General features: G+C 39.2%; 1 protein-coding gene across 1 annotated transcript; it reads right to left on the bottom strand.

Moving 5' to 3' along the window:
- Positions 1 to 7,336: 7,336 nt before the first annotated feature.
- mzt2b (mitotic spindle organizing protein 2B) lies at positions 7,337 to 15,527 on the bottom strand. Its single transcript, XM_031317419.2, has 5 exons — positions 15,376 to 15,527; positions 14,492 to 14,680; positions 13,998 to 14,161; positions 10,619 to 10,756; positions 7,337 to 8,684 (listed from the first exon to the last, which is right to left on the bottom strand). Exons 2-5 carry the CDS (start codon positions 14,665 to 14,667, stop codon positions 8,539 to 8,541), a joined length of 624 nt encoding a protein of 207 aa, XP_031173279.1. The 5' UTR covers positions 14,668 to 14,680; positions 15,376 to 15,527; the 3' UTR covers positions 7,337 to 8,538.
- Between the last annotated feature and the right edge of the window lie 406 nt (positions 15,528 to 15,933).

The following is a 15,933-nucleotide window of genomic DNA, read 5'->3' as shown; positions in this document are numbered from 1 at the left end:
GAGTAACATTGCACTTCAAATGGACTTCATCAAGTATGTAGCAGATAAACAGCATCTCTTAGCCAGAATTTTGGAAAAACTGAGGTCATGAGGCAGCCAGCGCACCCCTTAACACTCATAATATTTTGACAATCAAAAAAAGGTGTCTAACTTTGAAATGTCCTCAGTGTCCTTTACTGGCAGCTACGCCTACACATAATGGGACAATTACTCACTTAATTAAATGACTATTTTAGTCTACAACATGTCAGGAAATAGTGGAAAACAAGTTCCAGGAGCAAAGAATGACACCAGTGGGGGAAGTATTCAGATATGTAAGTAAAAGCACTGTAAAACTCCTGCAGCAAAAATGTTACATAAGCAGAAATATGTACACATTATCAGTAAAAAGTACCAAAAGTAAAAATCCGCAATGCAGCAAAATGGCCGCTATACATGGTATACCATTATATTATTTGATGAAGTAGCATTTTAATTGTAGATGGTCAAGGCAGAGCTATTTTGTAAACTGTATTTTAATCTATAAAAATGTATATTTTAAGCTGCTTCCTTGGCTAGGAATCAGTTGCGAAATCACCTGAATCTTCGAGAGCTGGTGTCATTAGATGCATTTAAAGTGACTCTAAATGACTCGGAAGCCGACACATCTATGGCTGTAAATGTTTAGAATGTTGAAGTATGTTTTTGATATCTTATAATTCTGTATTTTGTTCTTTGTGTACATTTTAAATTGTTATACGTTTGTTTTATGTCTGAAACCATGGTATTTGCGCTGCTGCCTGTCTTGGCCTAACCTGACCAACTAGATAGTTTGTAAACATTTTTATGACATGTAAATGAACCAGTAGTGATTCTCGTGTGGACTCGTGATATACTCGCGAGAAAAAAAAGAAGAAATAATCAAGGTATGGGGAACAAACATTAATGAAACCAGATCTGATAGGTTGCTTTAGAGTCACCGGGGACTAAGTTTTCAGAAGAAAGTAGTTCCAGTGAAAACTGTTGCTAGAAATGTTGCTACTGATTTCATGGAATGTCTTCTTTTCTTCATTTTTTTACCATGTTGGACCTGCACAAACTAAATTTCATTAATCTCTAGTGTTTTAGTGTAGAGACAGAAACCTCAAAGACAGATATTTCAAAATGTGGGCACGTATTTTATGTTTTTTCAGCGAATCGACCTTTGATTCTCTTAAGAAGTACTAGAAAGAGCCAGCAGACTTGCTACAAAAGTCACATTGTGTGCTGGAATGGCTAAATATCGCACACTTTGAAGATATGTTGAACACAGTGGTAGAAGAAGTATTCCGACCTTTTATCAAAGGAAAAATTATATTACCACACTGTAAAAATACTCTGTTACAAGTAAAAGTTCTGCATTGAAAATGTTGCTTAAGTAAAAGTATGCAAGTATTAGCATGAAAAAGTACTTAAAATATTAAAAGTAAAAGTACTCGATGCAGAAAAATCCTCACATTTTAGAAACTGGAAACGATCCAAACAGTTGTGTGTTTAATCGTATAATCATTTCAGCTGGACTTGTAGGCCGTTATATTGTTGTGTAGTTTAATTTATAATGAAACATTGTATTTTATAAACTACCCGTGTGTTTTATGTGCAGACATCTTCATCTGTAAAGTAACTAAAGCTGTCAGATGAATGTAGTGGAGTAAAAAGTACAATATTTCTCTCTGAAATGTAACAGAGTAGAAGTAGAAAGTAGCATGAAAAGAAAAGACTCAAGTAAAGTACAAGTACCTCAAATTTGTACTTAAGTACAGTATTGGAGTAAATGTACTTAGTCACATTCCACCACTGGTTGAACATAAATGAAACAAAATCTGAAAGTTGATGTAGAGTCACCCAGTTGAACAGCCGTGTCACACCTTATATAGTAACAATAGCACAACAGCACAGCTTTGGAGCATTTCTATACAGTAATACTCAGCTACAGTGATTCCAGAAAACAATTAATGTAAGACGCACCTCGCAGGCAGCTGTGCGGAGTGTCTCGCCTTTTGTGCATGAGTGTTCGTCTGTGTATGTGTGTGTGTGTAACCTGACAGCCTGCCACACAATAGGGGTCCAAGTGAGTGTGAACTCTATTCGTTCCCACAGCTGCCATTAACAGACGGAGTGAACAGCCTCTTGCTAATAGTGAATAAATAAATAACGCTTAAGAGGCCATGTTTACCTCCTCAGTCTCTGTCGATTAGTGCTGCTTAAGGAAAAAAAATAAAATAAAAAATAAAAAGCAGGAAGAGCTTTGGGTTTGGTGGATTAACTCTTGTCAATACAGTTCATACATTTACCTCGGTAATTACAGTCACTCTGAGGATTGCTAGTCAGATTATTGCTAAAAGGTCATGGCTGCTGTTACTCTGTATTTTCATGTTCATATGTTCAGCTTTGTTGTCCTTGTTTTTAGTTGGATGTCTATGTGTCTATTTCTGTTGATGTACTTTGAGAGCAACAACAAGCCAGAGCTAAATCCTCTGTATGTGTTTACATCTACATTAAAACTGACTTCAGATTGGTTCTTATTGTCAACAAATCCCACGAAAACAACAAAACCAGCAATGTGTTAGTCTGTCTCTCTATACTTTCTGACTTCCTGTCTGTTGCACTCAGCCCTAAGGCCCATACATATCTACTTAAGATGTAAATCATTAAAAAGGGCATTCAAATGTAGTTTCATTTTTCAAAAAAGGCTAGATAATTTCCTTTACAAAGCTAGTTTTTTATGAAACTCCTCTTAAACAGGATGAAATTGTGCATTTATTGGGGACTAATTTCAGCGGCGGATTAATCCACATTTGCTGCTCTATAGTGAGTATTTGGGGCAGCAGGACGGTGTGCGGGGGATTGAGTCAGAATAAACTACTGTGTGTGTGTGTGTGTGTGTTCATGGTAATGAAGGAACATGCCAGCCAGTGCAACAGTGTGGCTCATTGATGAGTCTTTAAAAACAATGGAGTTCTACGACACAGGGGAAGAAGATACATCAGATAATACTTGTCAGTAGGTACATTCACTGTTGGTTTTGGTCTTTCCATGGGATTTATTGACAATAAGAAAAATATAGAATATCACCAGACTTCACTGTAAGTGGGTTTTTTTTTTAATTTTTGGGCATTTCTGCCTTTATTCGATAGGAAAGCTGAGATATGAAAGGTGAGAGAGAGGGGGAAGACATGCTGGAAAACCGTCACAGGTCAGACTCGAACCATGGACCTTCTGCGTCGAGGAATAAACCTCTGCACATGTGCGCCCGCTCTACCAACTGAGCTAATCGGCCACACTTTAAGTGTTTTTTTAAGCAAATATTTTATTAAGGTTCTATCAGTCAACGCAGGTGATTCCAAGACGAATGTTTAGAGACTAATAGTTATGTATTCATGACATGTTTATGTTATGGTTAGGGTACATTGTGCTATTATATCTCTATTTTCTTGATGTAAAAAGTAATATGTAGGCTAATAATAGGCTTTTTTAAGAACATATATTGTGTGAAACCACTGCTGTAACTGTGATCTAATTCCTTTAATGTAGCTTCTGGATTTTTGTCCACCACTGTAAAGACAGCTGTACAAGAGAGTCCTTAAAAGGGAAAGTTCAGCCATAATATAGCGCCTTATAAAACACTTTATGTGTGACAAAGTATTCTCAACTCAAGGTCCACTTACTACCTTTTTCAGAGCTTAACTGCACATTCTATTCTACCTTTTTTCTCCGCATCTCACGCTTAACTTGCAGGTATGTAAATTGCTAATCATTTCCTAGGAAGTTTCCTGGATGTAGTAAGATTGAAGTATGTAATCTACTAACTACACTATATACAGGGAAAAGAAATACAATTTGTTATTTAGTCAGAGTTAGGTTGGTTGTGTTGATGATTTCCAGGAGGAATTACCTTGAAAGACCTGCTCCATTTAAATAAAACCTGGCAAAAATATAATCGAACACAGTACTTATTAAATCAAATGTAAAAAATTCAATTAACTAAAACATTAGAGACTTTTCTTTGTAGGAATTTTGACTCATGACCTTTAGTATTTCTAAAAATGCTGGCTATGGCCCCGCTTTCAAAAAAATACATTTTGAAAAGGAAATGGCAACATTTAGTTTTTCCAGTAAAATGTCCAATTTAAACTGTGTGTGGTGAGGTCTGCGGATCATCCAGTGTAACAGAGACATTGTTTCTGGAAACAATTGTGAATTCTTCAAATGTCATTCGGCAATGCTTTGACGAGCAGAAATGCAACTCAATTCATCTCCATTGTATTGAATTGGCAGCAAAAATCACAGACACAAAACCAAAAATACAAGACAGTAAATAGGGGGGCTTTTTTGTAATTTGGGTGAACTGGCCCTCGAGGAATGCTCTGGGAAGAAATAACAAACAAGAAATAAAGTGACAATTATGGTGCTGAAGGTGCTGATCCAGCTACAAGAGGGAGAATGATGGAAGAGGAGGATCAGCGTGAAAGGGTTTAGCTGGTGGTTGAAAGACTATAGTGCGTAGCAGAGAGTATAGAGAGTGAATGGAGACAGAGACAGAGGATGGCGGGAGGTGTGGGTGTGGGTGGGTGGGGGGCAACAAGATGGAGAGAGACTGCCTGCACATACTGTCAAGGCAGTTAATATAAGGTGTGGAGATAAGGCCCCACAGACAAACATTGACCAAATCAGGCATTTCAGCAGCACAGCCCGAACTGTCAGTCAGCCTGAGAGACAGACCAACAATCAGCACTTTACCTCTGATAAGGGCTCTACTGGGCGCGTGCAGGAAATAGCCAATCTGCAGCCAGCCTGGCAAGGATGGTGATGGCGGGGAGCGGAGGAGAGGGGAGGAGGGCGGTGTGATGATGGAGAGTGAAGGGGTTAGAGGAGGGAGTGAATGTAGAGAGACAACAAGTGAGGGGAAAGTGGCCTATAAATTTAGAGAGAAATGTGGACCAAGAGTTCACAGGAAAGGATAATACCTGAGAGAAAGAGGAAAGATGGAGATGGAGAGAAGGGAAAGAAAACAGGATGATATTCCTCCACACCCTGCCCGAGTGCTCTCACAGAGAAAGAGATTCAGGAGGGAATATATGTGATGGGGGTAAAAAAAATATATATATATATATATGTATATATATATATATATATATATATATATAGAAGAGAGGTGTGATACCGGCTCCTAAAATAGTGTCTCTTCCCAGTTTTTTGTCACCTGGGAACAGCTTGCACAGAGAGAGTGTGAGAACTTGGTTTAGACCAACACCTTACATTAATGATTTGCCAACAGCTTCGACTAGCTCATTATTCAATGTGCTGTTCGCCTTGCCTCGCACACAATAGCATCATTTCATCGTCTCTATTGATTAATGGTGCATACAGTGTGTACATGCACACGCACAAATTCACTGCATTCATTCACATGAGTGTGTGCGGTGCGCCTGAGTGAAGGATAACACTCCCTATTTAATGGAAGAGTCTGCACTAGCCATGAAATTCCCTCATAACAAAATAAACACATCCAAAATGCTGGAGTGGATGCCTACAGAAAATCCAAGGCAGTGGAAGGCCATACTGGTAGCTTGGATCCACACTGGCCCCTATAGGTCACATCGGGAACTACAGTCTGGGAGCAAGTTTGTGGAAATAAATTCCCAGCCATTTACCTTTGTCAAACACATTTAGGTTCCTCCGAGCAAAACAGACAGGGAAGAGCACCAACAGCTGGCGAGTATTTATTTTCGGAAGTGGAGTCAGAGGGGTGTCTGGGCTTCCTTGATCATGAACCAAACTGCCATTACCATGACCACTGATAACAGTAGGAATCATAAACAAGCTAATCACCGAGGGCCCTATTTGTATTCTCATTTGTGTTTGCGTGCACTGATGTGCAGGGGGAGGGCGCAAAGACCAGGATAAAACAGGCGAGGGTTGCGGTGGAGACACGGATGGAGGGTGGGGGGTGTGTGCGAAAGGGTTAACTTCCCTCCCTGGTTGCATGCTGCTTTCTCTTGCTCTGTCAAGCCCCATTAAACCTGCTACACCACAGCAATAAGGTGCCATCAATTACAGGCACGCTGCCATCAATGCAGAGCGCAGAGGAGAGGCAGGAACACATAAACAGGACAAACGGCCACATAAAAGCCCTGCAGCTACATAAAGCCCTGCAGCCTGCCTCATAGACCGCTAAACACACAGCATCTCCCCGCTTTGGCTCTCTTTGCATCACCTGTGAGGTATACCATCAGTCGGTTTGTGAATGAGAAGATGCTTTGTTTTTAAAATACACAAAAAAAAAAAAAAAATGCATTCATTTCAGATTCACTTTCATTCATGATAGCAGCAGGAAAGGTGAAAAAAAGATTTGGGCACAACTGGATGACAGTATTAACTGCAGTGTGCTTTTACTGCCCCCATGTGACAGCAGTAAAACTATTCAGGGGCACGAGCATCAAATTCCAAACCTAAAAATATATATTTTTTATATATATATATATATTTTTTTTTATATATATATATATATATATATATATATATATATATATATATATATATATATATAGCACTTATAATGTAGTCCCACCCACACTTCTCACAATCATGGGACAGAGAAGAATAAAAATCAATTAGACCTTCACAGTAAGAGTACGATCAATAGCAGCATTCCTGCATTCCTCAAGGCTCTGACTGCCGTATTATCAACCATTCAACAAGAGGAAAGACAGAACAGCTGTACTCATCCATTGCCAGACGAAGAAGAAAGACAGACCATCACTACGCTGACATCTGTGGAGGTAACTGTTGCCAGCAACAACAAAAACACAAGGCAATCTTTCTTTGCCTTGTGCTGTTGTAGTGTCTTTAAAAGATTATTTTTGTGTAACAGTTTGACCGAGATTCTCTGTGCAAGTCATTACATAACAGAAAATCAAGCTTTTGGTTGTTACAAAAAAAAAGAGAAAGCATGACAATACAAATATTATAAACGCAATGGAAACAGGAGACATCTTGTGTCCAGCATTAACACTGTTGAAATTAAAATATAGATGTTTCAATGAGTAGATCATAAAAGGACATGTAATTAGGTAATTGGCCTGTTTTGGTGGACAATACATATCAGACACAAGTTATTATTCAAAGAAAAATGTTGTTCATGTTTGTATATCTTTAATATGTGTGCAGGGGATCTTTAAATTTGGAAAAAGAGAGTGCAGGTATTGGATCAAGAATCTGAGGTGAGGTATCAGAAACTGGTATCTGAAGAGCTAAAGTTGGATTGATGCATCTCTACCAAAGACGACGCAATAGAAGGATCACATCTGGGTCGGTATATTGTTATTGGATTTATTAAAGATGAATCACTTTATAAAAAGTTGCATATTGAATACAGATGTTTACATTTTTCAGTAGAAAATGTAAATATTTATTTGTTTTTTTCTTCTTTTCTGCCTGTCTCATAAAAGTTACAAGGCAACAAAACTTTGCAGACCTTCCAGTAAGAACGAGAGTGAGTGAGGAGACACTCAGGACCTCCTTACATTATGTTAGAACTTTAAAGGATTGGTTTACCCAAATTACAAAAGAAAATTCAAGGTTTTAAGATATCTATTTAAGATGAGGCTGACCTCACTGTAAACGGTTTTCAATGGAACTGTGTGTTGAATCAAAGAAATAGTCCCTACAAAAACTGTTCACAGTGAGGTTTGTGAATTATCCAGAGGCCCCGTTAGGCATGACGTGAAAGGAAATTAAAAGGTACTTTAGCACCCGATTAACGACATCTCAGTCAAATCTAAACACACAGACATGGTACACATATTTTAGATCCAGTGTGACGTACACTTTTCGAGGATATCATTATATCTGATGTCTCTCTTAGATAAATGTCCATAAATCCACTTAGAAATCCTAGGGAAAAAAAGATGCTCCTTATAACTTCTGGACTAATCCAGTGATAGTTGTCTGGATATACATGGGTACACTGCAAACAGGAGCTGCTAAAAGCTAAATGGCATATTTTTAGTGGTGCCAATTTGCCAAAATGTAAAACACAAATACAGGCTAAAAGAAAACAACAGTGCTGACTATGAAAACCCACTGATCCTAGGTTATCTGGACATTGTTTATGGAAAGACGGATTTTTTAGATTCCAATACTGTAAGCAGCATTAACAATTTTTTTGTAATTTAGGTAAACCAACCCTTTAAAACACATTGAACAGTCAAGCACACAGATAACTTAAATGTAAAGAAAACTACATATTTACAAACGGTCTCATATTTACAGTAGAGGATTAGGGCCACGTGTGAAAAAAAGTATTTGAGTTCTGAGATTAAAGTCAGAATTCTGACTTTATTCTCAGAATTCTGACAATTTTTTTTTTAAGTCAAAATTTGTTTTTTTGTTTTTTGAATTCTGACTTTATTTTCAGAATTCTGACTTTATTCTCAGGATGCTGACATTAAACTCAGTAATCAATGCATTTTTCCATGTGTCCCTAATCCTCTTCCGTACATATATTGACCTGAGGTCTCATGTGGAGTTTATCTGAGAGGAGGAACTGCTGCTGCCGGAGCTCTTAGTCTTCTGCCCTCTGGTGGCGCTGGGCTGCCGCTGCACTCGCTGGCTGGACGCCTCTCTGCTCTTCTCGCCGTGGCTCGCTCCAGCTTTACCGCGCACTGCTTGGGACAAAGCAAGAAAACGCAGCGAGTTGAAGGATTACGATTGTTGCTTCACAAGATCCAAAACAACGTGAAAAATGGAAAATGGCGATGACATGGAAAACATACAAATGCATTTTAACATAAAGAAGAGGAAATGGTTCCAATGTCTTACCTTTCCTTAAGCTACAGTTTATAGCACTGCACATCAACCCTGCACACTTGACTAAAGCAGGGTCCATAAAGTGACTAGAAAGGGCTTTTTTTGCAACTATGGACTGGGATAATTCAGTGTTTCTCAGGAGACTACAGGCGAAGCTATGCTACATCTGACAGAAGAAAATTGATTCTTCCTCTTACAAATGAAAAGCTGATTTCCTAAATAATAAACAGTCTTGCTCAAAACAATACTCTCAGGGTTTTTTTTTTTTCTGTTACCGCCTCACTTGGTCTGGTATGACCAGTAGCTTATTATATTTCAATGTTTTTTCATACAGCACCTTGGTGTTTCTTTGTTCAGCACTTTGGTCAGCTTAAGCTGTGTTTAAATGTGCTCTGGAAATAAACTTTACTTACTTACTTACTTACTTATTAGATATTAACTTCAGCAAACTTTCCACAGTCTACCGCGCTTGAAAAACATTTCACTATGTTGATGAACAACATCCACATACAATAAAGAAAGTCAAGCAGGTCTGGTATATTATCAACTACTTCACTACAAAAAGCACTACACGGCAACAACCAATATTTAATGAGTAGTAGTGGGAATGTTGGGGGAAAGATTCCAATAAATTCAACTAAGTTTTTCATTCAATAAAGGTGCAGCCAGTTTAATAGTACAAGTGTTTTAGTTTTGTATGACAAAATGTTGTTTTGTCTCAGTCATACAGTAGATGTTACATTAACGTCACATAAAAAGCTCCCACACACTTTTCTCCGCTTTATTTGTCAGTTTCTCGACAGCAATGGCTTTCACCAGTTAGTTATATTTCATATCACGGCACACACAAAAAAAAAAAAGACTAATAATCATTATTATGTTAAGTTTGCAGTGCACTGCAGTAAGATCCTGAAAACATTACCCCCAACAGTCAATATCGGTCATGTCAAGATCCTTTTCTTTTTTTAGTACTACGGTTAAGTTCAATGTGTGTCCAAAGTCCTGCTTCTATTGAAGATTGAGCTGTTTGAATTCAATTCTCTGCCATCATCAGCATATTTGGCGAGAAAGAACCACAACGTTAACGCACAGGACATTGTGAATCGATTTAGAATGATGGGAAAAAAAATATGTTTTTACTTTACCGCTATTAATGAAGCATACTGCTGTTTATAAATCAGAAGTTCACACATCACCCAAAACTATGTCGTGCAGTGAATATGTCCACTTGAGGGCAGGTTACCACACACACACACACACACACACACACACACACACACACACACACACACACACACACACACACACACACACACACACACACACACACACACACACACAGCGTTTCACTATCTTTGTGGGGACCCGTCATTGACATAATGCATTCCCTAGCCCCTTACCCTAACCTTAACCATCACAACTAAATGCCTAACCTTAACCCTTACACTCACCCTAACCATAACCTAATTCTAACCCTAATCCTAAAACCAAGTCTTAACCCTCAAACAGCCCTTTTTGGGGGGTCCAGCATTTTGGCCCCACAAAGCTGTCTGGACCCCACAAGTATACTGTATTCCCAGTTTTTGGATCCCACGAATATAGTTACACACACACACACACACACACACACACACACACACACACACACAATTATGAAATGAGGACAGCACAGCATGTAGTTTGCCACGATCTTGGTCCATATAGTGACGTAAACATGCACAACACTTGATATAAGAAAGGCAAGTAAGCGGACAGATGGAGGTGTAGGACAAAGGGCGCCAGAGGGGACCTTGAGAGTGAGGAGCGCTAGCGTCTTGGGGGCCGTAGACCACAATCTTAGTGTTGACCCTTGTGGCTCTGGGGACAGACGCTGAGGGGGGAGCTGCAGGAGGCTTAGGGCTCTTTCCAGAGACCAAAGAGTCTTCTTCTATAGCAAACAAGAGGCACAGAACACAAAAAAAAACAGAATTCAAGGGGGATAGAAAAGAAATTAGAAAGCACTACATGCACACAGTGAGGAGCAGCTTCTTCTTTTTTAGGACTATCTACTGTATATCCTTGGTCTTCAGTTCACCTCCATTTATGTGGAAAACCTCAGTATGGGGTGGAGTGAAGAGGGAATTTAGTTAGTGAGGGGATTAGATGGTGCAAAGTGCAGGACAAGAAGCTCTATTACAGTGTGTGCCCTACTTAAGTAAAAAGGAATGTGAATATTTTACATGCTTGAAAAGCAAAGTGAGAAGCAAAGAGCACAGGAAGAATAACGAGAGCAAACAGAAAGGTAAAGTCTGTCAGTTAATAAATATTTGAAAAATCCTGAAAGTTGTTTTCTACACTTTGGTATGAAAGGCTGAGAGCCTGTGCTTTGCAGACCTTGAGCTCTTTCACTCTGTAGAAAGGGACACACACACACACACACATACACTCCAGCACAAAATCCAGACGTGTCCAAAAGTGCTTTCCATAGTTTGGGTTATTTCCTTTAACCAAAACATTTGGACTTTTGAGAGAACCAACAGCGATTATTTGAAGAGGCGTTTGAAAGTCAAGGCGCGCATTTGAACGAGAGTTATTATGCCCAATGAATGCAAGTGTTACATGTCACAATGTTACATTCCCAATATGACAAATACGAGACGAGCAACATTTTTCACGGCAGACATCTTCCCTTATGATTGCAGAAAAAGCTCAGGCCTAGCTATACCACGAATGATGGATTCATTCCATTTAGGTATACAAGACAGCAAGCATGAACTGGAACTAGAGCTGGGTGATATGGGGAAAAAAAATTCAAATATCACGATATTTTGGACCAAATACATTGATATTGCGGCGATATTGTGGGGTTAACTATTGGTGCTTACACAAAATATTAACACAATGAGAGTTTTGATAAATAATTACCAATTGTGTGGATACAATGACTAAAGTGGGTAAAGGCAAATAACAGAACAGCTAGTAAGTCTGGTAAGTTCAGAATCACTTCACGGTCATGCAGCCTGTAAAACCAGGAAAAGACAACACTGCATTTGCACTTTTCCAGTACTGTGATCTTCTTTAAAAAAAGATTTTGTGAGAGTGTGAGAGTACGGCGTGAGTAAGTGTATGAATGTATACTACTATGCGCTAGAAGCACCTGCCCCATTATGCGTATGTGAGGGTATGGTTTGTGGGAGGGTATGGCATGTGCGTATGAATGTATACTTCTAGGCACCAGAAGGAGTAGCACTTCAATTCCGTTGTGACAATGTTTTACAATGACAAATAAATGATTCTGATTTGACAAAAATCGAAGGCGATATCTAGCTACATACTGTATATTGATGTCGATATGATATCAATATATTGCCCAGCCCTAACTGGAATGCCTAAATGTTATTAATTCAACCTGCGGAATTAAGTCCAAAAGAGAAAAGTTGACCTTTCTCACAGCAGACACTCCGGCTGTGTCTGAAATTAGAATAAGTTACACAAGGAATTTGACTCCGGCTTTTTTGTTGCTCTCACAGACAGTACGTACACATCACTAGAGCCATGTGGCTAAAAACAAGAGCAACGAAGCTAAACAAACATTTTCCATCATTTATCATCCTAACATTTAATCACTTCCTCATTCATAACAGACACTCAGGGGTTCAGTCTAAGCAGTGAATTGGGATTACGGGACACTTGTGAATCCTTATCATCATTTTGTGTCTTCACTGATGCGTGTAGAGTTGCACAACTGTCAAGTTTACATCTGTAAAATAAATGTTCTAATCCTGAAAGTAACTCAACACACTTTTAGATTTATACTATCAGGAAATGATAACACTACGTGTGGTGTTGGACATCAATTAGAATACCACTGCCAATGAAACTTCCCAATGAGACAACATTTTATATATTTATTTGTCGTTTTTCTTGGGTGTTCCCTGAGCAGTTTTGACCATCATCCAATATAAGTTTTATTTTTTATTTTTTTGCAGCTGTGAGCAGCTTCTGCCATTTCTTTGCAGCACTTTCCAACAACGGTGCAAACGGTGACAGGAAAAAGGAGGGCTCTGCAGCGGGTGATTAAACCCACCCAGAACATTTAGGGGAGGGGTCTGCACAGAGCCCAAAGGACCCCAAAAGACGATACCCGCCCCCAGCAACAGCCTGTTCACCCTGCTGCCGTCTAGCAAGCGATAAGGAAGTAGCCGCTGTCTTACCACTAGAGCTCGACCAAGGCATTTTCCAAACTATCGGTATCGGCATTTATAATGGCTGAGTTTTTGTTGGCGTTGCGTAGTTTGTCCACCAGAGGGCTCTGATTTATTTTTTTGTTATTGTGTTTTTGTTCAAAGGACTTTAAGTTTCATATCTTAAGTTTGTATTTTAATACATTTTATTTATCAGAACTTTGATATATTTTGATGTCCCTCTGTTCTGCTGTGACAATAAAACAAACAAGTTTATTTTTAAACTGCATTATCATATTATTTTAGTGAGGACTCATAAATAATTACAACTAACTAATGTTAGGGAAATCTGTTTATGTTTTGTTACGCGTTTCTGGATTTAAAAAAAAATATATACAGGCCGATATATCGGAATATAGCAAAATTAATGTTTTTTTTTTTTAGTATACAGATTTTTTGAGGATACTTTATTTTGTCACGTTTCTAGACATATAGCCTAGTGTGCTATATAGTAGGGGTGTGTGGGGGGGGGGATCGATACAGCATAGTGTCACGATATTTTGCGTGGCAATACTGTATTGATACACAGACGCCAAGTATCAATCTTTTATTATATGTGTTTGTCAGTTTGTCTGCTTAACAATCCCATTTTGCAGCGATAAAACTGAAGTGAGATGAACAAACAGAGAAATGTATCTTTTTAGATAAAACAGATGTTGACATAGTTTCCTTTTGGGGACATCGTTTGAAATTGAGTATTGCAATGTGTTTCAAATCGCAATAATATTGTATCATGACATAAGTATTGTGATGATATTGTATCGTGAGGCCTCTGGTGAGTCCCACCTCTACTATATAGTGTAAGTATATTAACCGCAAATAGTTATTTACACCTGCACTATTTTTGTTAGTACATGGACTATGAGCCTTAAAACTAACTTTTTGTCTGTGATCAAGTAGTCAATTTAATAGTCATTGTTGAGGTTGCAGAGTGCAGACACTGACCTCTTGCCTCTGTTGGTGCTGTGGTGATGCTAGTGGTGTGGGAGGCAGTTGAAGTCTCCCCGCCGCCGCAGCTGTCAGCTACCCTCTGGCCTGCACACATCGCCTTCAGAGTCTGGAAGACTGCTTGAGGAGCCACATTCATCTTTAACAGGTCCACTATGATCCTGGCAGGGCATGAAGAGGAGTGGAAAGATGTGGAATCAGGGTTTCTACCTGTTTATTACTCCATACGCACATTACTCAAGATTCAAGAGGTTTATTGTCATATGCACAGCAAAGACAACTTACACCATGCAATGAAAAAGCTTGCTTTGCATTGCAAGTGCACCGTGCCTAGACAGCTCTGTCTGTGGTGTGAGCCCAGGAGTCTAGGAGGGCAAGATCGTGGCAAACTACATGCTGTGCTGTCCTCATTTCATAATGGTGTGTGTGTGTGTGTGTGTGTGTGTGTGTGTGTGTGTGTGTGTGTGTGTGTGTGTGTGGTCTTCACTTACTTGAAGACCTCTTGGTCCATGGTGATGCCTGCAGCCTGGGTTACTTCAAACAGCTCTGCCTCTTCAGCACTGAGGACTTTCTTCTTCTTGATGGCGTATTTCTGCACGTTACTGGTGACCACCAGCGCAGGTGAGTCCGGGGCAGAGGGCGCCGTTTGTTGTGGTTGTTGAGACATCAGTGATGGATACCTGAGTGGACGTGAATGGGTGGTTTAGATGAGGATAAAATGGTAAATGAAAATAACTCCATCAATAAGACTGTGACGTTACTGTTCAACCATAGACTGCATGGGTTTTAACCAGTGGTGTAGTCTACGTGATAGGCAGGTATACGCAGCATAGCCACTAAGAAAGCTCCAGGATTTCCATATACCCACTTAAAAATGCCCAATGACACGCAACAACATACTTTGCATTATATTTTTGAATTGTCATCTATGTTTTTCTTCTTCACATAGGCTAAATAAAAGGTATGTCCACCGTAAATTGGTGCATACAATTGTATCCGAATACAGGATTGTTGGGTCTCTGTAAATTATAGAGTGTGGTCTAGACCTACTCTATCTGTAAAGTGTCTCGAGATAACTCTTGTTATGATTTGATACTATAAATAAAATTGAATTGAATTGAATTGAATTGAGGAAATGAGAAGTAATTGAGGACACCCAGACCCCCCCCTATGATATGCCCCCTCCCTCCTCCCCCCAAAGGCAGATTCTGGCCCATATACAGCACAGTATACCCACTACAATACATTAGACTACACCACTTGTTGTAATAGTTAGCTAACGTTACCCGCCCAGAATAAAAAAACATGGAGGAACTTTTTCCGACCTGCCGAACCGACCCGACTCAACTATTCTGTAAAAAAAACAAACACCTACCGTTAAATTTGCGGTGATGAGTTTAAGAGGTTTAGAGTATCGTTAGAAACAACAGTCCTACTCATGGATGTATTGTGTATTGGTATTAAGAGGTGAGGCGCGCTAAAAAATACGTCATCAACATTAGACAAATCGTCCTGTTTTTTTTTTTTTGTTTTTTTGTGGGACTTGTAGCAAAGAGTATAGAAGTACTCTTTGCTTGTAGTCAGCATTAATGTATCAAGTGGCACAGTGATGCAGGATTTATTTTTCATCAGTGGTGGAACAAGTATTTAGATATTTTACTTTTAGTAAAAATAGTAAAGATAACCTGGTAGAAGTACTGCATTCGAGTGATTCAAGTCAGCTAAATGCACAACAAAAAAGACTGTGGTACTGCGCATGCGCTTCGAAGAAGGAAAACGATGGCATTGGCATCTCAGGTTTCTCCTTATCTGCACGAGGCGATGCCTCACATTTACGTTACGCTACCCGTATCGTATCCGAAAACTAAAATCTGTGACAAGATAAGGAAAACACAAAACAGAGAAGACGAAAGAACGGCGTTGTTTGCTAATA

Source organism: Sander lucioperca, chromosome 14 (assembly GCF_008315115.2).
Source record: "Sander lucioperca isolate FBNREF2018 chromosome 14, SLUC_FBN_1.2, whole genome shotgun sequence".
In the NCBI taxonomy this organism is placed as follows: Eukaryota; Metazoa; Chordata; class Actinopteri; order Perciformes; family Percidae; genus Sander; species Sander lucioperca.
Note: the sequence above shows the minus strand (reverse complement) of the source record. Positions and strands in the feature narration are given on the sequence as shown.

Coding starts and splice junctions, on each gene's coding strand:
- mzt2b (XM_031317419.2), bottom strand. CDS start 14,667: ATGTCTCAACAACCACAACAAACGGCGCCCTCTGCCCCGGACTCACCT. Junction 10,757..13,997: donor AGCACCAACAGAGGCAAGAG/GTCAGTGTCTGC, acceptor TGTTTGCTATAG/AAGAAGACTCTTTGGTCTCT. Junction 8,685..10,618: donor TAGCGCTCCTCACTCTCAAG/GTCCCCTCTGGC, acceptor TGTCCCAAGCAG/TGCGCGGTAAAGCTGGAGCG.